Source organism: Rissa tridactyla, chromosome Z (genome assembly GCF_028500815.1).
Source record: "Rissa tridactyla isolate bRisTri1 chromosome Z, bRisTri1.patW.cur.20221130, whole genome shotgun sequence".
NCBI classification, from domain to species: domain Eukaryota; kingdom Metazoa; phylum Chordata; class Aves; order Charadriiformes; family Laridae; genus Rissa; species Rissa tridactyla.
The window spans coordinates 70083722-70111185 of NC_071497.1; the positions used below are offsets into that span (position 1 = coordinate 70083722).

The following is a 27464-nucleotide window of genomic DNA, read 5'->3' on the forward strand; positions in this document are numbered from 1 at the left end:
GTACAAGCATTGATTAATTAATACTAAGTAGTTCTTTATCGCTGCTTAGGTAGGCACTCATTTTGAACTGTTCATCCTATCCAAGATAGCCTGTGGCAATAAATAAACCACCAAAGCTTCAGCACCATGTTCCAGAGCTGTAAAAAACACCGTGTTATTACCATAAGTTTTGAAAGTACAGTAGATAAGTTATGAGTGAAAAGATCACTGAAAGATGGCTATGAATCCAACTAGTTTTATTTGAGAATACCAAAGTAATAATTAGTGTGATGATTTTTTTTTTATTTCTGTATAAAAGAATTCTTTAAAATTTAGAAAATATGTAACTTCAACCTGTTTTTTTTTTTTATACTTTTTTAATACTTGACTTTTTTCAACTAGAGATATTAAACCTCCGAGTCATTCAGAAGCATTTTGAAAGTTTCAGGAGTAGTTCAGTGTGGTGTGGTGCTGGCCTCTGTACCTTACGTTGATGGCTACTAGCAGTAGCTGTACGGAGTTAGTTTCAGAGGGGCAGTAAGCGGTATAGCTGTTTGCTATGGGGCTAAGGTAATTTCTTTCTTCTGATTGCTCTGAAAGATCTCGCTACCCCCAGGCTCTTCTTTTCTTTTCCTCGTTCTCAAAAATTTTGTGTCATAGGCCTCTCTCTTCCTTGCTTTTTGTCAACATTTTAGAATACCTTATGCAAATCTGGAACTCTGAGATTGTAAGTTTTAAATTTATAACCATCCTCACTGTGGTATAACCACCACACCAAAAATAAATAAATAATGCTATAAATAGTTTGAAGCAAAGGACTGCCTCAGTGTCTCAGCTCCTTGCACTATCTCGTAAAGCTTTTCAGCTTGCCCTTAGCTACATGAATAGTAGAATGTTCTGAACCGGTAGGCAAGGAACGCATTGTATTACTTTCTCTGCACAGGTCACAGAAGGGCAATACAGGGAGTTGCGTCTAGTTTTTTCTCACCTGGAAGAAAAATATCGTGTAACATGGCCAACAGAATGGCATTTGGAAACATTTTCCTAAAAGAGAATGACTTCTAAATGAAAAATATATCATAATATAATAAGAGTTTATCTTACTAACCGATCAGTTTATACTATATAGTGGGCTAAAATCAAAATACAAAACTGGTACAATCTCATAGTCCTTAGCATTCAATCTTGTTTTATTACCGAAACCCTGACGCTTCCACTTTTGATGACATGCAACATCAGGAACTCCAGTGTGTTTTGCATAATCACAGTACATAATGATCCTCTAAGCCATGGATTACTGTAGGATAAACACACCTGGTTCTGTATTATATTTTATGTTGGCTGGCTGTTGTGCAGCTTGGGTTAGCCTGTGTTGCGTAACTGCTCCCTGTGCTGGTGAAACGTAAAGGTCAATCTGAAATCGAGCAATGCTTTGCTTAGGCGTGAGCCACAGATACAAGCATGCCTCTTGTGATTATTTCCTAGTTGTTTTCCACTCATTTTCAGGATTCCTTGGAGACGTTTATTCTCCCACAACAGTTTTGTGAAATATTTTGGTCGATAGCATTGTAAAAGTGTTTGTGGTAATGGTACCTGTAGATAATAGCAGAAGTGATACATGAATGTAGTAGCCCCTTCTAGATTATTGAAAAGGAATCTAGCACAGCAAGAAGTCTATTACACGAGTTTAAAAAGATAAGAGAAATTGGGAAGTTTTTGACAGATATGGTATGGATATGGTGAATACCATCACATGCTAAGCAAAAATACATACAGGCTGGATAAAACTGAATATTTATAGCACTTAGTAGTCACATTTATGGTAAGATTGAAAATGTGTAAGACATAAATCACATTGTGGTACACAGGGAATTACTTGTAAAGTCTATTTCATGCAATTTCTAAGTACCAGTTAAATGGACTTTTCCAGCTATTCTCTCAAATGATAGTCAAGCTAAGTTTAAGTCTAAGTTTAGTTTAAGTTTAGTTTAAGTTGTCTAAGTTTATCTTGGAATAAAGAATTTTTAAACTGGGAAGTTTCATGCCACTCTCAATCCTCTGCTACTCTTCCTTTAGTATGTTTTACAGTTACAGTTAATTATTTATATTCTCAGATCAGCAATTTGTAAATATAAGTATTTTTACGGACAAATGTGAAACAAAGGGAATTTGTAAGCCTGGATCATTTGGCAAATACAAGAAGCAATCTCTGAAATCTAATGTAATCCATATGCTCTGTGAAAGTCCAGCAAAAACTAAACTGATGATTCTGAAATGTTCTGTGGCCAGTTAAACTATTATTATTGTTGATTGCATGAACTTTTACCAAGATGAAGGTGTTTCTTGCACGACGGGAGGCTGGTGCTAGTGTGATGAAGTGGCCTGCAAGTCAGTGCGGGAGTGGTGTGCTGGTGGCATGTCTATCACACGTGCACCGCGCGGGGCCCCACTGCCATGGAGGGCTGGAGCAGGGAGATAGTTGTGAAGACATTTCTGCCTCTAGTCTCTTAGAAAGTCTAATGAGTTCATGGGGAACTGTTGTCGACTGCTGTCTCTGCCTCCCCGATCATGTTCTCAAGCAGAACAAGAGGTCATGCATTGGGTTCAGGCTTTCTCAAGGCCACTTTCAGTTCTTTTATTGAATAACTTTCTTTGACAATTTAACGTTTAGGAGTTACCATAATTTTCTTAAAATCTGTTGAGTATATACTACCATCCCCTGGAAGTCTTCCATCAGGATAGATGTATATTCTATGCAACAGGTGGGTTTACTCACCATTCTAAGATAGATACAAAGTTATGAGTGTGGCTCAGTGTACCATCTGTATCAAGCACCCTTAGCAGCATTCTAACAGCATCAGAGGGAGCCTTTAGATACTTCTGGAGCAAAATGGTGAAATGCAGTATCCATTTTACACTATGCAAGTTGCAGCTATTACTGTCCAGACTTCTTAGTTAGCTCTGAAAGAAGATAGACTATGAGGTTGTAAAAATGCATGAAAGTTCAGTTCAGGTTGTAAAAGTGGATGAAGGTTTTGATGTTATTTAATTTTTGTTTCTATTTTCTGCTTCAGTGCTTTTTTTCTCTTCCTGTAATTTTATTCCATCACTGTAATGGTATGAGTACATTTGCAAAGAGGTACTTAGATTTAATATCTGTTAGATATTTGGGTTTCCATTTGGATAGAAGCCTTAAAAAAATATTGCATTGCTAAAGCAATTCTGATTGGCATCAGACATCAGTTTTAGTTATATAACCCCCCTAATTGGTTTTGACAGGAGTCTGGAGAAGTCCACTGAGTACCACACATGCACACCTTTCAAGTATACCATGGAGTGATAAGCCATAGTACTGTCTTTATCCTAGATTGGTATTCTTGAGAAGGAAGGCACATAATGAAATGTATTAATTACTTTGCCATCTCTACTGATCGTGAATATATTGAATGAGAGTTTTCTTAGCATTAACAAAATGTTTAAGCAACTTGAGGTGAAGTTGGCGGCATGACTGAGACCCTTTTTCTAAGTGTGTTTTACCACAGTACATCAACCATTCTGTTTCTTCCTTTTTTTTTAAGGTTTTACTGGGACTTAATCATGCTCATAATGATGGTTGGAAACCTTGTCATTATACCAGTTGGAATCACATTCTTCACAGAACAAACAACAACACCATGGATTATTTTCAATGTGGCATCAGACACTGTTTTTCTATTGGACTTGATCATGAATTTTAGAACTGGGACTGTAAATGAAGACAGCTCTGAAATAATACTGGACCCTAAAATCATTAAGATGAATTACTTAAAAAGCTGGTTTGTGGTTGACTTCATCTCATCAATACCAGTGGATTATATCTTTCTCATTGTAGAAAAAGGAATGGATTCAGAGGTTTACAAGACAGCAAGAGCACTTCGTATTGTGAGATTTACAAAAATCCTCAGCCTGTTACGTTTATTACGCCTTTCAAGACTGATTAGATACATACACCAGTGGGAAGAGGTAAGATTTATACAGTTATAACATCATTTGCTAAGATCTTATTCCTACAAAAAACTAGTCAGGTTTCTCTGAAGAGCTACACAAGAAGCAGAATGGAATAAAGAGTTTTCACTTGCCAATTAGTGTAATTACATACAGATGTTAGTAGAAAAGCCTTTTTGGAAAAAAAAGTACAGAGTAACCATCTTCTTTCTGCTAACAACAAAGACCAAAAATATGTTTGGGACAATCAACACAATAAGCATGGGTGGGCTCCTGTTGAGAATACTAGAAATTTTAGCAACCACCTGAATCTACGTTTGAGTTTGGTGACTAGCACTTAAACTTATGAAGTCAATATTCTTGTAATCACAGAGAACTTAAAATACCCGTTCATATTTTTCTATTTCAGGAGAAATTGAAACCATTTATAATTGAGTAGAATTCCTAGAATGCTCATTATTTGAAGGCTGTATGTAGGCTGAATATATCAAATACTGACATTCTTTATAAAAAACGGGTAGTTCAAATTTTGAGTCATTGCCTTCTAAACTGTCAAGTCCACTATTTCCAGATGTGACCTTATGCTGCCTGCTAATTTGGCATGGTGACACTTCCAGGAAATTATGGCATTCCCTAGTTTGGCATGCTTTGGGCTAGAAGTGTTTAATGCTTTGGCATATACCACCATGATTCAGTCATTTCATTTCTTGCCTGTCCCCATTTCTGTAGTTATAAATATCATAATATATTTTAAAAGGAAGTGCTAAAAACATGGGAAAAAATAACTGCTGTTTTCTAAACCTTTCTTGCAGCAAGTGTAATAAGAATTATTTTGTAAAGTATTTTCATAGAAGCACTATTAAAATAGATTTGCATACATTTATTTACTTACTTTGATAAAGATTTATTTAATTACAATAATATTGAAGGATGGTGTACCATTTCTGGTGCTTGTTCTGCTGTTCACCTCAGTATTATATTCACTTTCTAGTTAAACAGAAACCTAAATGTGAAGACATCTCAAATAAAGTCAGATTATATTTAAAAAGTCATGATGCTGGATGATACTAAGTATAGAATTCTAATAAATTTACAGTTGTTTCTTAAAAAGCTCCTGAAATAGGTAATTATTTTTTATTACTGTATTTTGTAAATTCTACTTCTTTTTGCCTCCCTGTAACGCAGTGTAACTATGTTTTTGACACAGAAATAGAGCACTGCAGTTCTGGACTCAATTTAACTAAGGCAAATGATTAAGCATATTTTGCAGTTCTACCATAAAGCTGTGCTTTTGTCTCATCTGTGCTTTACAGAGAGACAACCTTCTGAAACGTGTTCAATGGCATTACTTTCTGGCAGCTTGAGTTAATAGCTTACCACTTTAAAGCCCTACTAAGCAGAGAAATGAATACCTCCCCCCCTCCCTCCCCGCCCCGTCTGTTCTCAAAGATAAACCAGGTATTCTAAATGAAAAATAGTTGAATTGTCCACTAAGTGGGACTAGAAGTGACCAGAGGATGTGGTCCAAACCAGCAATAGCTGGTGTTTGGCCCATTTAATCTTTTGCTAATGGCCACTTGATTGCAGCCTCACCTTTGATTGGACTAGTAAAATTTGTGAAATATTTCTTGTATGATACTGTATTTGGCAAGTATTGAAAAAAAAGTGGAGTCCATCTTTTTGTGTATGTTAACACATTTTAGTGCTCCCTGGATGTTCTCAGGAAGGTGAAAGAGGGGTCTGAATTATTTTATTTTTTGGGGGCGGGAACTGGGGGGGCATTAAGCCTACAACAAAGCAGCAAGAAGCTCTTTGGCTGCTTTTAAAAAAGATTTCTGATGAGTGTTCGAACATGTGAGAACAGTGATAAATATGTAGACTGAATCAGTTTATGGTAAATCCCAAAATTAAACCTGTGCAAGAAAAAAATGTTTTGTTTTGTTTTTTTGTTTGGCATTTTACAGATATCAGAAATGAAGGCGCTCATGGATTTCATATTTGGCTTTTGTTATCACGGTAGTTGATTATTACGTTGGATTATTATTACTTTGGATGTAGCTTGTGTGCCTGTTCTGCACGGTGATCTATTACCACTCTGGAGAATTTTTGTGTCATAGCATTGTAATGTTTTAAAACAAAAAAAACAGGTAGGGATGAACTTTGCTGAATTAGGAAACAGTAGATGGATGATCCCATGGGGACAGTCATTGACACCTTTGCTGCTGATGTTAATCTTTTCTGTATTGTGTGTGTTTGCACATGCACAACAGAGAGCAACCTAATTTTTATGACACAGAACTGGAGACTCGGTGTGTGTGGTTAAAAGGATTTAATAGTTTTTGCATATGGGCTGACATGTCAGTTTTAACTGTGGTGCAGGTAAATATGACATACTATGTATTTGGATCCAGAATAATGAGCATTATGTCAAAAATATTGAGAGTACAGCCAGCAAACTCATTCTTCATAACCTGCCAAGAGGATACTTCATAGAAAACTGATTGGTGCACAAACCAGGTTGCATAATAAATCTGTTAATCCCATTGAGGTATTTATATGTCCTCCAACTGAAAAAGCAGGCTGAAATTGTTTGAGCTTTTCCTTTTTTAGTATCACATACCTGGACGTCAGTTGGGCAGTATCCTGAACTTTAAGATGAGTAGGCAAAAATTTAAAAGATTTTTATATGTTACTGGTGAAACACAGTTCCTTTTCTTAATTTATTTGCACATCATTTAAATAAATTAAACCAAGATGAAGCACCTAACAGACACATTGAATAATACTGAGGTAAATAATGTATGCACTGCAGAAGCTTTCTCCTTAACTGTTATGAAGCAACAGAGTTATAGCCTGTGGTGCAATATATATTAAATCTGATTGATATATTCATATCAGTCTGATGTTACTAGCTTATCCAAATGAATGACTCAGTGGAAATAGGAAGAAACACTTTAACAAAGGGACAGGAGATATGCTAGCAGGAATTAATTTACTGAATTTGCAAATTCACACTGTCCTAAAACTGCTTTTTAGCTACAATATCAATATTCCAGTTCTTTACAACTCAGATGTTGACAAATAGATCATATACTTATTTAAACAAAATGATATGCTGTAATATGCAAGAAAAAAAATATTATTTAAATTGATGACTGCAGAAATTATACTTTTGCAGTAATTTGCAGTGATTTCTGACAGTGAGTTTAGTTTGGATTTTCTTTTTTTTTTTTTTTTTTTCTTAGCATATGTTCCTAAAAATAACAAACAGGACATAATGGACCTCATGCTTATTTACTTTAGCTTATATTATGACACTGCTTAAGCTGCTGACCCCTGAATGTTTTACATAGGTTTGCACGCAACTAGTAAGTTACTCTTAGTTAAGTATGCTCATAGGTAACTGAACAATTAAAAATAAGAGATATGGACAATTAGGAATAAATACATTGTTACATGTCAAATGATAAGCCACTTTGCTTTACAATTGTCTATGATATAGATTTAATTTTTATCTTTTCCAAAAAATGCTTAAAACCCAGAGTTTAATGGCTTTGCTTACAGCTATTCTAATCACAGGACAAAACCTAGTAGATGTATGAGTAAATAGAAATGGTACTTCCAAAACTGTACCCTAGGTCTTTCTTGTTCTGAGAAGTCCGATTACTTAGAATTAGAAAAAATTTTAAAGTGGCTGTATGCTTATTGCAAGATGTGCCTAAAGGTTATGTTTTGGAAAAAATCATCTAGTAAAATATGCTATAATTGTAAATTGTAGCCATGTCTTATTTTGGTTTGACTTGTACTGAAATCTGCTTTTCAATTTGCCAAAACTTTTCAAGTTTCATGAACCCACATAAGTGTTAATATCCATTCTAGCTGTTGGCTAAAGCTCAGGTGTTTAATGAAATATATTTCTGAGCATATCACACAGACATGTCTTATTCTACTTTTTACTGTTTTATTTCTAATGATCACAGTAATGCTGATCCAGAAAAGCTCATAAATACAAGCTTGCCAGAATGTTAAGTCTTACTAAAGTGCTTAAAAATTAAGTAAGTGTATAAGAGCTTTGCCAAATCAGGTCCTGCATTAACAATTTCATCTGTTGCTTCCACGCTACCCACCCTAATTATCACAGATCACCACTAGGTGTCCTCTCCTTGTTGTTCTGCTTGTGGACAACAGTACAAAAATACGTATTACATGTACGCGATGTTGAGTCGTTTTTGTTGCCCAAATAAAAATATTGTGAAAGAACACTTGTGTTATCTGGACAGCAAAGGACAACTCTTACTTCAGTAGCCTGCTATTTCTGTGGTAGGTCTTTTGTGTAGGTAGGGACTTCAGTCCCCTATAGAAAATCAAACCGCTTGTTCTTTCCCCTACGGGCAGGTGAGAAGTCAAGGTTTTTTCTCTCTCCTTTTGATCACTGACTAGGGAATTGTGTGGGAAGTGAGAGATGATGAGTTAGGTGGGTACTTGGTAGTTTTGGATGAAAACACGTGTTTGATTATTGATTGGATTATTAATTTTATTTTATTTTAACAGGACTGTGTCTACAAGACGTGGAGTTTCCCTGTCAATGATGGCATTATTGAGTTTAACTTTTTTAATTAACGGTCCCATGGAAATGGGAGGTGACATAATATTTTTTTTCTTTTCTTTTTATTCAGTTTTAATTCCTGTCTTCCAAGGAGATAATTTAAAATATATTTTCTAGGCCCTATAAAGTTGTGTCAATTAGTGAAGTACTGCAAATAAGCACACCAGTACAAGTTGAGTGGCATTTTTAAAGTAAATTATCTTAAAGTATGACACACTTTTTTATTGCCTGTTACAGATGCATCAATCAAATATGAGTTGTCTAGCTCATAGGGAGTGAGGGGAGGAAATTTGTTAAAAAACTCCAGGGGAAAGAAGACATAGGAGAGCCCCACCTTCTCTTACTGGCACAAAGTCTGTGAATTCTGTAGCAAAGCCTCTGTATTTGTGTCTTCTGCCTTCCTACCATTAAGAAGACTGAAGCAGGAGAAAATGCCTATTTCCTGCCACTTTCTACAGGAAGATACAGAAAAGCAAGTTTTGCCTTCTTTAGGAAAGCTGTACTTGGTAAATGCCTTATGTATAAATTAGTGAAGTTGTGTCCTCCCACATAAAATAAATCTATGGTTGTAGACAGGTTGTGTGGATCAATGAGAAATATCAAAACCTGAGCTCTTTGGAACTGTTTTTTCTTTTTGTTTGTTTTTCTTTGTTTGTTTGGGGGTTTTTGGTTTTGTTCTGTTTTGTTTTTTTGAAGAAGTGTTTACTACTAAGAAGTGTAGACACCAACAGGACAAAATAAATATGCAGACCAGTTATTCATGTTGTTGTTTAGTGTGCAGATTCTCGCTTGCGTATGTATGTCTTACACAGCTGACTTCCATTTTGTGTTGGGCTGTATCTCAGACATCTGCGAGGTTTGCTGGGGCTTCCTCCTTGTTTGGTGGTCTCCCCTACCAGATGAAGCTGTTGTCATGTGTGCTTGACATCTGCTGACCAGCCCCACGCCTTGTGTAATCTAGGGGGGGAAAATGTTTGCTTGCAGTTTGAATTACAAAATCTCAGAGGGCTCCTTGCTGAAGATAGCTGTGGCAGAAGATGAGCTCTCCAGCTTCATCGGGGCAGAGGGTTGCTCAGCCCAGTTCCCCAGAGGGAACGCGTTCCCTTTTTACCTGGGAGCTGCGCGGGCTGTCAGTTCGTTACTGGGTAGGATTCACAGTGCTGGTATTCCTCCCTAATTCAGTTGTGGTGTTGGCTAATGGACAGTCTGTCTCTATGACAGCAGTTGAGAGCAAGGTATTTTATCTGCAAACTCTGATCCTATAGAGCCAGAACCCTGACTAATAGCCCTTTTCTTGCTCCACTTAAAACTAGAGTGTGAAGGCAGTTTCTTTGATGCTGTTGAAGCTATTGATACTATGTCTTGATGGTGTAGTTCGAGTTTACTAAATATAATTTGCTTGTATGTGTAGAACTGAAATGATAGAAAAGATACATAAATAATATCTAAATTCCAAAATAAAGCATTCTATAATATGAAAGAACTTGCGAATCGAAACATTTTCATAAGAGCAAAGATCAGTTTCATAATAATTAGATATGCAAGCCTCGATGCTGTTAAATAATATTTTTTCTTCTCTGTCGTGGAACTTAAAAGCTTATTGTCTGTGTTTTACTAAACAGAGCACCTAACACAATCTTTACTAAATTGACAGTGTTCCAAATGGGAAATGATAATGGGTCTCATTTCATGTAAACCTTTTTGTTTACATGAAACTATCCATATTTTAACATTAGGTGGGTAAATTATGCTCAGCTGGGCCAGTGCTTTTTCATTTATCTCAATGAAAATTATTTATTTGAGAAAAGTATGTATCATTGCAGCTAAAGCATGCGTGCATGAAATCACTGGTGTAGATGGCAGTGCTTACTCTCAAGTTCTTATTTTTCACTTTTTTAAATTCTGAAAAAAAAAATAATAGGAAAATACACATAACGAATAGAGACAATTAGAAGGCATTGTGATCCATGGTCTCCTAATAATAAAATACTAACTGCTGAAAAAGAGTAGCACATTTGTAGAACAGGCAGTTACTAAAATGCAAGCAAGACATAGAGTATTCTGTTTTTTAATTTCCTACTTTATGGTCTATGCATAATCACTTTCCCAGAAAGAATAATCCATCCCCCTACAGAATAAATAGGAAGTGTTACGAGTGTAAAGTTTCTCGCTTCATCTTTTTACCCCCATTTTAAGACTGTGCAAACTGAGCTGCCTTTCTTGTGTGCCTACGCCAAGGGAGTAATTGTGAGGCAATGATGTTTTCCCTGGGAGATGAACCATGTGGAACATAGCCTGAGATAAATTTCCCTGAACTCGAATGCTGGAAGATAATGTTTTCTTCTTTATATGAGTTTTGTCTGCTTCTATGGTAATGGGTCTGTTGCTGTGAGTCTCGGCTGTAGATCCGAGAAGGTGGGTTTGTGCCTGCAGTAACATTTCTAGGTGATGCTGGTCAATCAGTTTTGAAAACGATCAGAACTGCATCATCCTGTCTTTGACACTGAAGTGTAACAAAGGTTTGTTAGAAGAATTTTTTAAGGTCTAATTTGTTGTTCATTAGTTTTTAAGCCATTCTTAGCCATTCTGCTAAACAATTTCCAGTTTAGCACTTGCTAGTGCCTGGACACATTACTTCTGGCTGCAGATTTGGAAAAAAGCCTCATGTTCTTCCATCCTAATCTTTTAACACAAGCAACAAGCCCGCTTTACTTTCACAGGGTAATGGCCTGATGGATACACCCCATGTCAGGCAAGGGGGGAGGTTTAGTTCTCTTGTGAGACAGAGCTGCCAGCCGCTCACCATGTCGTCCTGCTCCCTCCCTGGAGCTGAAGAGCTGTCGGAGAAGGTGATGACGGCCAAAGAGCTGTTTGGGCAGCCCCTGGTCTGGATCATGGTTCACCATTCAGACACTGTAACGTTGCAGTGAGTGCACATGTTACATGCTGCCCTTGGTTCCTTGCAGTGAAGAGACAGACAGGGAACCTGTGAATTGGATTTTTCAGTTTTTCCCAATGTGTTTTAACAAAAATGGCAATTTTAGCGTTTGTCCTTTTCAGGCTAAGGACAATCCATTCAAGTATCTCTGCACTTTCATCTTTGTATTAATAGTGACCACTTCAGAATGACTGTTTACACTCCTAAATTACTCAGTGTCAGTAATTTAACAAAGGTATTCTCAGCTTGTCACTAATGCCTTGGAAGATCCTTCCCCTCTGTGTTTGTTTGCATAATACCAATAGATCTTTGCATGCACAGAAGCCAGTTGAATAAATACCTTAGATCTACATACCGATTTTAATTTGTCTTGGTATTCTCTTTATGTAGCTGCTAGGGCATATCATCTTTAGAGATCGTTAGGAATACATTCTGGCCATTTTATGCCAAACGGACCTACTTTTAAAATAATTTGTAAGCAGATAAATTTGAAGCTGGGTTGTTAGTCTACATGGTAAAATATGCTGTTATCAGTTGAAATGGGAGACCTATAATCCACTGTAATAATATTTAATGCATTACTTATTCATTTATTTATTAAAGAAAGCAACAAGGTGTCTTTACCAAGGCATCGTTACTCATTGAAAACTGAGAAGCAAGTTATACAGGAAAAATTAACCAGAAACATATACGAGTAGGAGCTGGGTATGAACAATTTTAGTTTTCCTAACATTTGACTACAAGGGGCAGTTAATTTTTAAATTAAGTAACCATGTATTGAAAGGTGGAAAGATAATTCATTATATTTCAAGTTGATACCATTCTATGTTCTACTTTAAGGAGAAAGTTGTCGGTTGCTGTGAACAGCTTTTTAAATTAAAAAAAACAAGAGCCCAACACTGTATTCTCTTGATCTCTTATGCAGAGAAGAGTGTGCTGGTTAATTTGTGGGATTTTGTAGGAGAGCATTACCTCAGTTATCTCAGGAAGATCTGAGAGGTAGAAAAGGGAGGTATCTGGAGAAGTCATGGTGGGCTGTGCTGGGTAGACCTTCTGTGCACTGTTGCCTTTATTTATTCTCCCAGTCTGTCATATACCTTAGCTCACCGGGGCATTTTATCAAATAAGTCCAGGACTGAAATGGTGCAGAATTCACTGCATGTCAATGGGTTGAGGATCATGTTCTGATTTTGATCAAATTCAACTGCCTTCTCATACAATAAAACACCTGAGACACTACTTGTTTAAGTAGGTTTCTGTTGTTATGGGTCCCATTGAGGACAACAGAATAGTGGTTTAATAGTTTATTAGGTACAAGGTTCTGCTTTATAAGTATAAAATGGTCTGAATTAACCACTTAGGGAGTAAGATGCAATAATGTAAACCTATTTAGAGAGGGCTGAGGGAGTGAGATGGCAGCGTAGAAGCGGCTTTTCCAGCTGCAAGTTATATTTAAGGAGTTATTTCTAACCTGAATCTCATGGAGTTTATTCCAAATAGCCATGACATTATCCCACATGCGTAATATATGATTTAAATATAGTTACGACCTGAAAAGAACAGGAAAATAACCTAATTCAGAGGTTGTCAGAGCTGTGCTTCTTGCTTCGAAGCAGAAATGAAGGCTGTGATTGAACTGTTAGGCTCTCCTCACCATACTGCACTAGGAATATGCTCTCTTTCTCACCATTTTCATCTTTCTAAACCCAGACATATGCTTTGCCATAGCCTTTCCATGTGTCTAGCCTCATAGTGTTTTCCTTTTTGTAACTTATTGTTATCTTCAAACAGCTCTTTTTTTCCAGCCTCTCTGCTTTAAGAACTAGTATCATCAAGCTTAACTATACATCTGCTTACCTTGGTAGGATGCCTTGTAGTTGCACTGGCTTTCTTTCCAGTGTATTTTTGCAGCGTATTTGGTGTCATTTCAACCTTGGTTTTGTGCAACAAGATGGTATGCAACATTGGAGGTCCTGCTTTGCATCCTGGGTGAGCAGCTGTGACAATAGAGCCCTGCGTAGCATGTGTATGTATGGAGGAAAACCTCTGTAAAAAGATGAAAGCAGCTGAATTATGATATAACTGCTGTAATCTTTGCCAGAGCTATGGGCCTTATACAGTTGGGCTGCCTGTAGAAAAGAGGAAAGATGTGAGTGTCAAAAAAAAAAAAGTGAGAAAATAATGGTAATTCAAACAAATGTGCATGTAGGCACATCTGCAAGTGTGAAGGCTCCTAACAGCATCTCTACCTCTGAAATTAAACCAAAGAAAATGGTCATATCTACAATTTTTATTCTCCTCCATGCATCATATGCTCAGTTTACCTTAAGTGACCAAAAATAGTCAAAGGCTCATGACAAACAATTTTTAATCTCCACTAAAATATATGTTTTGCTGCTGAGTTGATGCCTCTGTTCATACTTTTAAGAAAGTGGAATGTAAGATTTATGGCCAAAACCTGAACCTGGAGAGAGAATATTGCTGTGCGTAATTTAAAATGAATGTGTTTTTAAGAGTAACTTCCTGCGGGATTTCCAAAGCACATTATTGAAAAAGGTGTAGTGGTTCTCTTCAGGATGATCAATTCTTCCCTCAACCAAAGACATGAATTATGTCTTTATCTGTCTCAAAAATGACTGGGCATCACACATGAGAATTGTTTTCCAGTTGGGGAAATTTAATATCAGATATGTTTTAACAAGGAAATGGAAAAAAAAAAAAAGCAACTGAAATGTAATTTCAACAGGCAAGGGTAACTTCTAGAACTGATGCATTGTTATGATCAACAGGAAGTTTTAAGATATGGAATCCAAACAAGTAACTTACATTTTTCTTGCAGAGACTTTCCGATGAACTAAGTGAAACACTGCTTTTCCTTTAGCATCAATTGTATAAACACTCCTATCCCCATCACTTATTTATTTTGCCTATGGCAAAACCAACCTATACAATAAATGTGGTTTTCTCTTTGTCCTTTTTATTATGTGACAGTTTTAGTAACTTAATACACAGCTTAGCCCCTTTAGATTTTTATTTATTTTTTCTGTTAATGTTTGCATATCACAAATATGTATGTTTATTGATCTTTTAAAAATAGTTAAAAAAAATCAGTCTGTTTATTGTGTCTCTTAATCAGCATAGGCACTGGAAATGAAGGTGTCAACATACTTTGCATGAGTAGAATTAATCAACACTGTAACTTTTTTTATCAAAGTAAATCCATGAAGAGATAGCTTATTTTTAAAATAATTATAAAACAAATGCTGGTAGAATGCTTTTTTTCTTTTCATTTAACATTTCCATTGTTTTTTCCCATGGAAGCTAGTGAAAGTGAAATTAATCGACACCAAAATTTTTACATCCATGATTTTTCTGTTTGTTAACATAATGGATTGACTCAGTACTTCAACTCTTGTTGAACAGTTAAGTTTATATTTGATGTACAAGCATTTCTTTTTTTCTTACCTCAGCAGGGTTTTTAGAATTGGTAGCATTTGACAGCAGCTAAACCGGATGCTTTCCTGTGACACAGCAATTCCCATGCTGTCTGCTTCAGCCAATTACTAGTGCTCTTCAGGGTGAGAAAGTAATTTTGACAACTTTGGATCTTGCCTTTGGGAAACTCTCTCTCCCCCTGTTTAGATGTGTATGGATCCTTTGTGTAAAGTGAACACGAACACAATCTGAATACCAGATGAAGACATGAACTCTTCAGCTACATCGTAATTTTAAAACTGCACGTGTCTGTGTTGAACAACCTAGTTAGAGCTAAGAATTGAAAACCATTGTGACAGTACAGTAGTATAAATTTTGGGCTTTATTTTTCACAGAGAAATCTGAACATCTTTTTATTTGACCTCAGCTAAGATGCTTCATCTTAGGGAGTAAGTTTCTCTTATTTTTGAACAGGCAATGAAAGAAAGATAGTCAGTTAAATATTTGGTTTATGAATTCAGCACTGAGGGCTGGAACACCTCTGCTATGAGGACAGGCTGAGAGAGTTGGGGTTGTTCAGCCTGGAGAAGAGAAGGCTCGGGGGACACCTTAGAGCATCCTTCCAGTGCCTGAAGGGGGCCTACAAGAAAGCTGGGGAGGGGCTGTTTGCAAGGGCATGTAGTGATAGGACGAGGGGCAATGGTTTTAAACTAGAGCAGGGCAGGTTTAGATTAGACACTAGGATGAAGTTCTTTACAATGAGGGTGGTGAGACACTGGAACAGGTTGCCCAGAGAGGTGGTGGAGGCCCCATCCCTGGAGACATTCAAGGCCAGGCTGGATGAGGCTCTGAGCAACCTGATCTAGTTGAAGATGTCCCTGCTTACTGCAGGGGGGTTGGACTAGATGGCCTTTAAAGGTCCCTTCCAACCAAACACATTCTATGATTCTATGATTGGTTCTATAAAATGCAAAAGGAAGCATATAAAATTAAAATTTTTAGTTCTTAGTTGTTCGAGTACAGAATTTTGTTCCTCCCCTCATTTAAACAGTTTTGAAACTTATAGTCCCACTGAGTCATGATTGTGGTCCTATGTATTTCCTTCCACTTTTTCTAGAGGTTTTTCTCTGATTTGAAGAATATCATGATGCTCTTTAGTGATTATCTCATTCAGAATTAGAAAATTTAGCCCAGTACTGGTTTATCATCTGGGCAGTACAAAACAATTCCCCACCAATAAAAAATGGTAACTTTTTGCTAAGTCATGAAATAGGTATAGTTTGAGATATTTAAAGCTTGAATTTCAGGATTATTATACATGTTTGAGGAGTCTCATTTTTCTTTAGGTCTCCTTTTTTGATCTTTTGACAGTAAGCTTTTTGGAGCAGCAATGCACCTCTATCTCTATGTTCCAGTGCTAAATATACTCAAAAATTGTAATACTAAATTAATCATTATGTATGCTAAACCTTGGGAAAAGGAAAGGAGGGGGAAAAAAGAAAATCTGACAAGAGAAGGGGCAAGCAAACTCGTGCCCATAAATTACTTTTTTTCTCTGTAACTGGTGTTTCTTGTTAGCTACTGCTGTCTAGAAAACCAGTATCAAAAAGCTCATCTGTGATATTTTCTTTGACTACAACATTCTTTTAGTTTAAGTTATGTCAAAATTATACAAGTCATGTGGCTGGTGGTAACACAGACCTGTGTGAATCATGTCCATTGCCCTGATGTCCAGTCTACGTCAGTAAGCTGAGAACTCCATTTGTTTCTTTCTCCCCTGACTGCGTTCCTGTCATTACAAATACTCAGCAGAATCAGTCCCATGAAAAAAAAACAAGACTGGTGGCACCTCACAAGACACTGTCTCTCTGAAATCCTGAGAGACAAAGTATATTCAATGTAACTGCTTCTTAATCTGGTAGATAGTGCTTTATTAATTTTATGTGTGAATGTTTTGTTGTATTTTCATACTTGTTATTATGGCAAGAATGGCTGATCTTCATGGAAATTATAACTATGTCTGGTCAGTTTAGGCAGTTTAGAACACTGAGGGAACTTAGACTGGAAATCACAACGTCTGATATTTTCTCTGAAGACTCTTGGAGACTTACTTGCCTTCAACTAGCCTTACCTTAGTTTGTTCTCCATTTTCTGTAACAGCCATCATCTTTTAACCTGTGTTTATGTTTTGGGTCTCCAGTTTTGACTGGCGTCTCCAGCTTTGCGGTAATATTATTATCATGTAATAATTGAATTAATTAGTAAAATACAAAGGAATATTCTCGCTCTTCATCAAGCCAGTTCAATTGCCGTGTTCTAATTCTTGGATGTCCATGAATCTCTGGTCATCTGGGCTGCATAGGGAAGTTTGGGAGAGGTGTAGAAGCAGGTTTCCAGCTACCTACCTACCTGCCTACCTATTCCTACCTACCTACCTTCAGTAAGGTCAGACACATGCAGATCCCATGGGTAGGCAGCAGCTGAGCTGAACTGTTGTAATCACTATACTTGGGAATGAAGTGTCGCAAGTGCGGTATTTGCACCATTTCCACTCTCCGCATGTTTATAGCATTTTGCATGTGCAGTACTCCAGTATCCGGGTAGATACTATATTGGGGCCTGACATTGTTCTTTTCACTGGATGATTTATACTTGAAAATATGATTTAGGAATACAGAGATATAAATCTGCTAAATATTTTTTAGCATTTTCACATTTCTGATGCTTTACAAAGATAAAGTTTATCAAATTGTAGTTTATTTTTAAATTGAGCTGCAAATGAACTCGAGTGACCTCCATCTGTCTTTTCATGCCGAGAAATATGGCCCCAGGTATTTTTCCTCTAATATGTTTTCAGTCCCCTACCTCCTCCTTTGTGTTGTGTAAGTGTCTTGGGAAGACAGAAAGCCTGTGCTCTGTGCTCACAGGCAGTGGCCATGGAGGGTCAGAGCCTGTTACTGAATTTGTAGCTCCAAGTCCCTCCAGTCTGTTTCCATAGCTGAAGATGCAAAACACGAGAGGTTTTAGTGACAGTTTTTACTTAGACTAGTGCAAATAAGCATACCAAGAAGACATATGCTTCAGTTTCTTTGTTTTACATTTGGAAACAAAAGAGAGAAAACCAGTTTTCTAAACTTGTCATATTTGCTGAGTTAAACAGAGTATTTTTGCAAGCCATGCCAGATGAAAGCTACAGAATGTAGAGTTGCTCCAATCATTAAGTTTATTCTCCATTAAAAAAATTACCTGTAGTAGCAGTGCGTTATTTTATAAAAGGAAACGAACACAAGAAAGTCCACCATATCATCCACAAGTGTCTTGAAGAAAGGAAGCAGGAGACCAGGAATCCCTTTGCTCCTTGGTCTGAAGGACTTCAGGCAGGGTTGGCGTGGGACAAGGTTTGCACTGGCATGCTGGCCTACCTGACTTGATGTGATTCCTAATGGAGTGCGTGGCTCTGTCCTCATGGTGGGAGCATTCATACCGACGGAGAGGCAGTGTGGGTATGTGTGGGTTTTGTGGAATGACTGTTTCGTGACACACACAGAAAGGGCAATGCCTCAGCCCTGACATTTCCCATCGACTAGCTGTTATGACTCTTAGCAGCACCATCTGAAATGTCCATCTCTCTCCAAAAATTGGGCAGAAAGCCCAGACACCCATTAAGCACTGGAGAACGAACACTTCAAAATATGCTACCTAGCGGCCTTCTTAGACTTGGCTATTAGAGCTACTGTCAAGCTTCTGCCCAGCGCTAGTGTGGAGAATTTACTTGTGTACAGAAGAAATAAGGTGTACGACCTGGTGAGAATGAGAAGGTGAAGCTCATCTTGGAATAGTTTGAATTCAGTGATCTAGTCGGTTCATCTCAACTGAATTTAGTGAGACTGCACCAATGAAAATTAGAGAATTTTCCATGTTACTGATGGAAACCCTGGAGTCTCCTCAAGACTTATCTTGCTGACCCATTTCATGCGTTTGCAAGAGGAAAAATAGATATGTCTGCTGAAAAGTTCTTTTAAATGTGGAATAGAAGAACAAATCTAACCTTTTTGAAGTTTTCTTTTTAAGTTGCTCTTGTGTTTAAGTGTAACGCATGTAACTGGCGTAGTCTGTTTCAGATCTCAGACTGTGCCAGAGCTTTGCAGGAATACTGGTAGCATTCAGTTACCTTAGATGATGTTCTCAGAATATTTCTAAAGTAGCAGGCAAAGAATGATTAAGTAGGATTCTACCTCTTCACAGTGTTTTCCATGGCAGATGACGTATTTGTACTTAAAAAACAGAGCTATGTATTCTGTGTTATGCACTTTGAAAGAGTTATTATAGATTTCTTGGATATGGGGAAAAGAGTTCGTCAACTCATTAGTGTTGGTTGATGAATGCTACTATGTAGGTGGAACAAAATCAATTATAATAACTCTTAAATGGATAGAGATGTATCAAAATCATCAGATGATTTGGCCCATTACTAGACTTTCAATCTTCTACTTACTATTTCTAGTTTAGAAAAAACATTTTTACCAATGAATAAAGCACATTTTAATAAGCCTTTTATCCTTAAGTGCTCAGTGTGAAGTTTTATGATAATGCATAAAAAAGCAAGTCTCTGTAGGAGTTTAGTGACTTAATCTACCCCTTGGTTGAAACTGTGATGAGATAAACTATTGGTAATTGAAAAATCATAAAAGGTGGTCTAACATTGACATAGATCTGCTGCCCTGAAAACTAATCAGTGTAAGAGCAAACAGTGAGCCAAAATGCCTCAGGAAAATGGGGTATTATATTCAAAAGGCTAAGGTAAAAATCTGCATACCTTCAGAGCAATGCGTGGCCTGACTTATCTTGTATTTTATACTGTTCTGCAAAATGTATTTCTACCCTAAATAACAGCTTTGTAATTCATAGTGTGGTCTTTCCTGGCATGTAAACATAATATACTCTACCTTTAGTCATGCTAAGTGTACCAGCATCAGTAAAGGCTGCTATTCTATCTGCTGTAAATTAATATATCTTTCACTGTTTACAGTTTCTTCCACTGAAATCGTATTTTCAAATCAGTTTCTATTGCACTGTAGTTATGCACCTCTCCTGTGACCTTGGGTGATTTTGCCTGTACCATACACCATCAACAACTTTAAAGGTTTTTTTTCTCAAAAACTTACATCTGTTCAGGGCCTCTGATTTGTCACATCTTTCCTTGTTTCCTTGAAGGAGTGAAGTATGAGTTATCTCAAAGTGGACTTGCAAATGTGAGATTTCTAAATCAGTAGACAGCTGAAGATTCTCCCGACTTCACAAATGCTTGTTTGCTATGGTGTCCTTGGTATATAAAATGCATCATAAGGTACAAGGTTGTATTGTCCCGTCTCAGCCAATTCCTAGACAGTCAGCACTTTTTAAATTGGGAACCAGTTGGGGTTTGGCATTCTCTGGGTAATGCAGATAGGCTTATAACCTTGACACAGTTGATAGCAATCCAGAATGATATTTAATATATACCAATGCTTATGTTTAATTGTTGTCAGTGATTTCCCTGGTCCTATAGCACCATTCTTCAGCAAGGTGTTACAAATTCACTTTGTTCTATGCCTTTTAGGTATGCCACCGATAAGTGGTTGTGAGACTCAGCAGTGGCCAAAAAGGATCACTAAAACATTCTTTTTCTTTGTAGGGCAGATTAGCTAGCACAGATCGTTGATCCATCAGTATTCACACGTCTATATCCCTTTATCCTGTTTATTCCTGGAAGATAAATGGGGTTACAGCATTCTCTATACCTAACAAGGAGCAGGTCTTTAAGAACTTGAATAGGCTGTTAGAGACGAGCCCTTTTTGATGCTCTGCTGGTCTTGCTCCCTTGTGACCATGCAAATCCCAGTGTTAAATGTTCCCCACATCTACTATGGCCTTGAGGTAGCTGCAGTTCTTAGGCAAATAGATTTATATGCCGTTGCATTTAAGTGTAGCTTGTAGGGAACTCCTGTGTGCCTCGCAGATCACCTATTCCTTTCAATTAACTTTTCTGTGAGCACTGTCTAATGCTGGACAATTAAATATTGGTTTTTAAGTCTTATTTGTCAAACTACTTAGAACTGATTTTTTTTTTCCTCCAGAAGTAGTATGTAACATGAATTGTTTTATTTTGGTATGGTTTCTTATTATTGGTCAAAGACCTTTTAAAGAAATGCAAGGGTTTTTTTGAAGTTGTGAAATATTCAGTTCTGCATCATTGTTTCCTACAGTCTCCATTTTGGAGCATTTGGCAGGCTTTTAGATTTCAGGAGTAAAATATGTAATACTCTGAAGACAGTTTGAAGGCTTGAATTTGAGTATAGCAAATTCTAAAGAGAAGACAGGCTTCCTGTGCTTTTAGCAACTGCATTTCTGAGGAGACATATCACCCACCAGAAAAAGAGCTTTTTCAGAGTTTTCCAACACAAGCAAAATTTTGTTGGGTCTGAGTTCTTTTATTCTTCATAATTTCTTAAATTCAGTGATTCTCTAGATTCAAGTATGAGGGAATCCCATGAGCAAGTTTATAGGGAGGGAGGGGACACTGAGAAGCTCCCATTGGGTCTGTCTGCTGTAACACCTGTCTCTAGAGTGGGGGAATTCCAGGATTTCCTTGAAGATGTTTCACAATATGAATTTTTCTTTTCAGTTCCATGAGTAATATAAAAATAATGAAAAATGCAACTGTGCTGGGTAGCTATAAGGCCATCGAGCCTCAGCTTCTTCGAAAAACATATTTAAAGTTAATAATATTTTTGGTCTGCTGTGAATTTTGTGTTCCATGTATATAACTTGTTTAGGCCTGGATGTTATTTTGTCCACCTTTTTATTTTCTTTGGGAGAAGACGGTAGGGAGGTTACTGTAATCAACGAAAGGAAAATTCCACTGACAGACTATTAAATATTCCTTACCCATTAGTAGGGATTTTCTTTTCTTGTTATGCTATTTTTATGTACTGCAGACAATTCCAGTAACAGCAGTAGCAATGTCTGACCTTGTGTTGTAACACACCCAAGTGACATGCCAATCTTGCCTTCATTTTGGCAGTGATAAGTTAAGGCTCTGAAATAATTAGAGCTGGCATTTTCTGCTTTCAACAGAGGATTCCAATTCATGGTTGCCAAAAATAATAATAATAATTTTAAAAAAGGAAAGTGTGATGCTACCAGTGACAGCTCTTTAGTGAAGAAAAACCTCATATCTGAATATTTTTCATCAAAGCAGGGAGAGATGCAAGCAGGAGAGAGAGATGCCAAAAAGAATAATGTTCTGTAAATGAGATAAGTCATCTAAAGCTCAGGAGAATCAGATAAAGTCCCTGCCTGGCTATGCTCCTATACTCCCTAGTGAGTGGTCTGAACTATCAGACTATCTAGTCCCTTTTTGATCTGTTGAAGCAGTTCCATTTTGTTCGCTAGGCAACTACTTAGGAAATAATTCATCTATTCCTTATCTCATATAAGTGATCTGGCCTCCAGGCTGCGCACTGAGAAATGCCTCCCTATTTCTTTTTTTATTATATTGCAAAAAAGTCTTGTACCTATTACAGTGCTCATAGAAACATCTGTGTTTTGTTTGAAGTTGTAGAGGCTTTTGGGATGAGGAGAACCTTTCCTGCTCATTCCTAAAGATAAGCAGATGTTATATCTGCATCTTACTCGAAAATTTCAGTATCAAATCGAAACTGGTATGTTTAATATTTCTGCACTTGTGTTTCCGTCTTCTTTCCATTGAAAATTAACTTTGCTCCATTTGCCTTCCTGAGCCTTGCCAGTTGTCACATTACTGTAAGGTGTTTATAACCACCGGTGACAGAAGAGGTGGAAGCAGTTGCTTTTAAAGTGTCAGTGCTGGCAGTTCCTGAAAAGATAATATTAACAGTGCTACAAGACAGCTGCTCATTGCTGAGAAAATGGTTGATGCCAATGCACTGTAATAATTCTATTTCTCTCTATTATTGCTGAGAAAATGGTCAATGCCAATGCACTGTAATAATTCTATTTCTATTATTAGTGAACTCTCTAAAGTGGCCTGGCTTTTTCATATATGTTGTAATGGAATGTTTGCTTCCTAATAGCGCTTCATATCTAAGCAAATTGATGTGCAGATAAATTTAATCATTGTATTTTCAGAAGCATTGTCAATTACATTGAGTTTGATATTACTTGATTGCTGGTGCAAAAGACATATAAAGTATATTTGTAACTCTGAAAAGTCAGGAAAGGGTCCATTTGCTTTCTTCAGCCTGTAGCTAGAAAAACGAGAATCAGGAAATTTGCTTCAACTACTATTATTGGGAAATATGTGTTTTGTTATAAAAATAAGAGGACACAGAACCACCATCCAGAAACTTTGACTGTTCTGTTTCTTTACCCCCCCAGTTATTGCCTTCTTTTCTTCGTTTTTCTTTTCCCCTTAAAGGAGGCAATGTTATCTTCTTAGCTGAAACTCATTTTTGTCATTTTTGAGCTCAAACGTTATTTTGTTAGCTTGGAAGAGTAAATTAGTGGAATTTACCTTTATTTATCTACAGGTAGGAGACACATGTGTGTTGTGTGTGTATATTCATGTAGATCTAGAGTGTGATCTAACCATGAGGAAAGGCAATATAGGAACAGTTTATTAATGACTCTTTAATATTGATCGATTCCCCAATGCAGATTTCTGGTTATGTATTAGTTCTGTGCGCTCTGAATGAGGTTATTCACTGTCACTTCTCCAAACCATTGTTGTTTTTTTTTTATGTAGAGGATGATGGCAAAGAAACCTCAAAGAATGTAGGACCACAATTTTGTATGTTGAGGATGTGACTTTAAGAGACAACAGCTTTAGCTGCATGACAATTTCTTGTTCAGCAATTCTGTTTTGTGAAGGATTTTATTATTTTGACATCTTTCTCTGCTGCAGTAAAGAACAAAATATGGTAATGTCAAATTTACCAACAGGAAGAATCAAGAAGAATATTCTTCAATTAAGCTAGAATATTTTAGCTTGACAAAATAAAAACATTTTATTTCACCTTTATTTTTCATTAGCATTGTTTTATATACAGTTGTTAAAATTCTAGTTTTAATTCAGAGACAGGATATTTCAATATTGTAAACTCCTTAACTTCCTCCTCGCTCCTCCTCCAGAAGATGTTGGAAGACGTGGTGTTCTTTCATTTCAAAAGAAATGTGTTTCCCAATATGAAATATTTTTTACATTTTTTATCAGATCTACTACTGAATCACATAAAACCATAACAGATTTTTATGCAGACTAAGATTGGTGACCATATATTTGCTGAAATATGATGACTCATTTTCAGGAACAGATAAAACCATTATACTGCCTGGAACACTTTTGATGCTGTCTGGCTTTTACTTTTCAATTACAGCATACATTATTTAATACTTTTCTCATCTTAAGGTCTATACCTTCTCTGCTCTTTGCAACAGTAAAAAGCTAATAATATGGAAAGCACAAAAATTATCATGGAAGTGATGTTTAGGGAGAACTCATGATACCTAATATTTATGCCATTAATTGTGCTGAGGAATTTGTTTCAGAACATCCTAAAAGCTGTGTCCCCAAATGCATACGTTCACCTTGACCCAGATGTGGTTTGGTAAATAATATAAAACAAAGAGGCCAAAGTAGTGTAGGATTCTGCCACTTGATACAGTCTGTACTGTGGTGCTTCAGGCATATACCCTGGAGTTGGAGGCAGGTCTTTCAGCCTGAAATGGGCCCATCTCCATCATCATGGATTCATTATCCATGGATGAGCAACTGACAGGATGGCTGCACAACGACACCAAGCTGTGTGGCATGGTTGACGGAACATGGTGCCGACGGCACATGGTGCCGACGACACCAAGCTGTGTGGCATGGTTGACGGAAGGGATGCCATCCAGAGGGACCATGACAGGCTTGAGAGGTGGGCCTGTGTGAACCTCATGAAGTTCAACCAGGTCAAGTGCAAGGTCCTGCATCTGGGTCATGGCAGTCCCAGGCACAAATAGAGGCTGGGTGGAGAATGGCTTGAGAGCAGCCCTGAGGAGAAGGACTTGGGGGTGCTGGTGGATGAGAAGCTCAACATGAGCCAGCAGTGTGCACTCATAGCCCAGAAAGCCCACCAGATCCTAGCCTGCATCAAAAGAAGTGTGGCCAGCAGGTCGAGGGAGGTGATTCTACCCATCTACTACACTCTGGTGAAACCCCACCTGGAATAGTGTGTCCAGCACTGGAGCCCTCAGCACAGGAAGGACATGGATCTGTTGGAATGGGTCAAGAGGAGGGCCACAAAGATGATGGGAGGGCTGGAGCACTTCTCCTATGAGGACAGGCTGAGAGGGTTGGGCTTCTTCAGCCTGGAGAAGAGAAGGCTCCGGGGAGACCTTATAGCAGCCTTTCAGTACTTAAAGGGGGCTACAGGAGAGACTCTTTGTAAGTGAGTGTAGTGATAGGATGAGGGGTGACAATTTTAAAGTGCAAGAGGGGAGATTTTGATTATCTGTTAGGAAGAAATTCTTTGCTGTCAGGGTGGTGAGACACTGTAAGAGCTTGCCCAGAGAAGATGTGGATGCCCCATCCCTGGAAGTGTTTGAGGCCAGGCTGGATCAGGCTTTGAGCAGCCTGATCTAGTGGGAGGTGTCCCTGCCCAGGGCAGGGGGGTTGGAACAAGGTGATCTTTAAGGTCCCTTCCAGCCCAAACCATTCTATGATTCTATGATTCTGTGATCTTGAAGTAATCAATTTATTAACTATTATATAAAAACCAGTTATATTGTTATTAAAACTAGTGCCACTAATAGTTGCTTATGAGTCCTGTGAGGTGCTGACTCCTGATGGTTTGTATTAGGCTGCTTTGAGATGACCTACCAAAGTTGCTTTCAGAGAATTAGGAGCAGTAATATTTATTTAAAATACGCAAACCGTTTCAAGTTGAAAGTCAGCATTAAGCTGTATGGGCTGTTGCAAAACCTTACATATCTTGACACTTGATTATCACCTTCAAAGAACCTAAGGAAATAGGCAGCAGCTTTAGTGTGACTTTATCCATCATAAATTTATACAGCAGATTAGGTTTTATATCATGTCCTTAACCATCCTGAATTTTATTTCATTTAAAGTGACAACAACCCTGCCACGCCATGACCATATGGTATTTCTGGAGCGTGTTAGAGTGTGTTCTCTGCCTTATTGTTAGTTTTGATAGTTGGCAAATAACACTGAAAATGATGTAAAGGTGGAAAATTAAGGTATGTGTTTCGTTAAGATTAAATGATGCATTTATTAACGCACCTTGCTTTAAATTCAGTCAGTTTCTTTCCTGTGTTTTGCTTGACCCTTGAGATCCCCTCATCTAGGTATTATTTTAGATTGTCATTTAAATTGCATTTAAGCACACTTTATCCGCATGGAACAGGAAGTCCCACTATTGGGTGGGCAAACAGTGATTGTATAGGAACTAAACTGGCTGGAACAAAATGCTTTAGGAAATACATAAGGCTTCAAAGATGTACATACGTAACCAGAAGTATTCCACAGGAACCTGTCCTGGGTCTCTCCAGGTCAGGTAAATGCTGTAGGTGTAGGTAATCCTACCTTCAGACAGTCTGATCTCTTGGAGTGCTTCCAGCCCATGCTTCCAGGGGCCTAATGAAAATCGTGTCCTCAGCCTGAGCTTTCATTTTATCTCTTTATCTCTCTTTGTTGTTAATCCAAGGTTGGTTTTGAATCTTCATTCTGTTACTGTTTTAAATGTTGTTGTTTCATTATTATAGCAGGAATAAGAATTTTACTGTTTTTATGCCATTCTGGTTTTGGGTTTGTTTGCCATTTGCCTTTGTTCTCTCTACGCTCTCATTGACTTTCACCGGGATGTCCCGTGCATTGGAAAGTAGAAGCTACTGTTGGCTTGTCTTTTGGCAACATTTTGTACAGGCTGCACTGGTCTCTCTCTGTGATGAGACCGTGGGCTGTGGGACAGGGTGGAAGCATATGGTCTTTGACTTACAACTGGTAAGAGTCAGTGAGAGAGGGTAAGCCTGTTTGACTGCGTCTGTGAAGAGTTTTTGTAAAATGGACCAGTTACTGGTTGTAAGATCTTTTTTTTAGGAGTTCAATATTCATTTAACATTGAGCTCCATTCACTTCTCTATTAAGCTGCTAAACTAATCCCAAAACACAGTAAAGATTGATATTTTCTAATTAATAAAATGGAAGCTGTTCATGAAGATAGCAACATGAAAGCTTTGGGGAAAATACACTGTCCTGTTTCTCCACAGTAAGAATTTAGAATTGCTTGACATTTTATATATAAGGACAAATGTTGTCACATCCATTACTTGGGTTGTGAACTTCACCATACATCAGTTTTCCAATAAATGGAATAAAATCTGTGTGTTATGGTCTTGTGGAAGAGAAAATGAAATGGATATGAATAAGCTGAACATACTCATTAGTACTTTTATGGAAGTAACTAAAAAAGTGACATTAGCTCATTACGAGACATCGGA

General features: G+C 37.5%; 1 protein-coding gene across 1 annotated transcript in view; it reads left to right on the forward strand.

The window, feature by feature from the left end:
* HCN1 (hyperpolarization activated cyclic nucleotide gated potassium channel 1) overlaps nt 1–27464 on the forward strand; it is a 202087-nt gene that overhangs the window by 19878 nt on the left and 154745 nt on the right. Inside the window, exon 2 of the mRNA XM_054187015.1 lies at nt 3558–3981. Coding sequence (XP_054042990.1) covers nt 3558–3981 — 424 coding nt within the window. The remainder of the gene's footprint in view (nt 1–3557; nt 3982–27464) is intronic.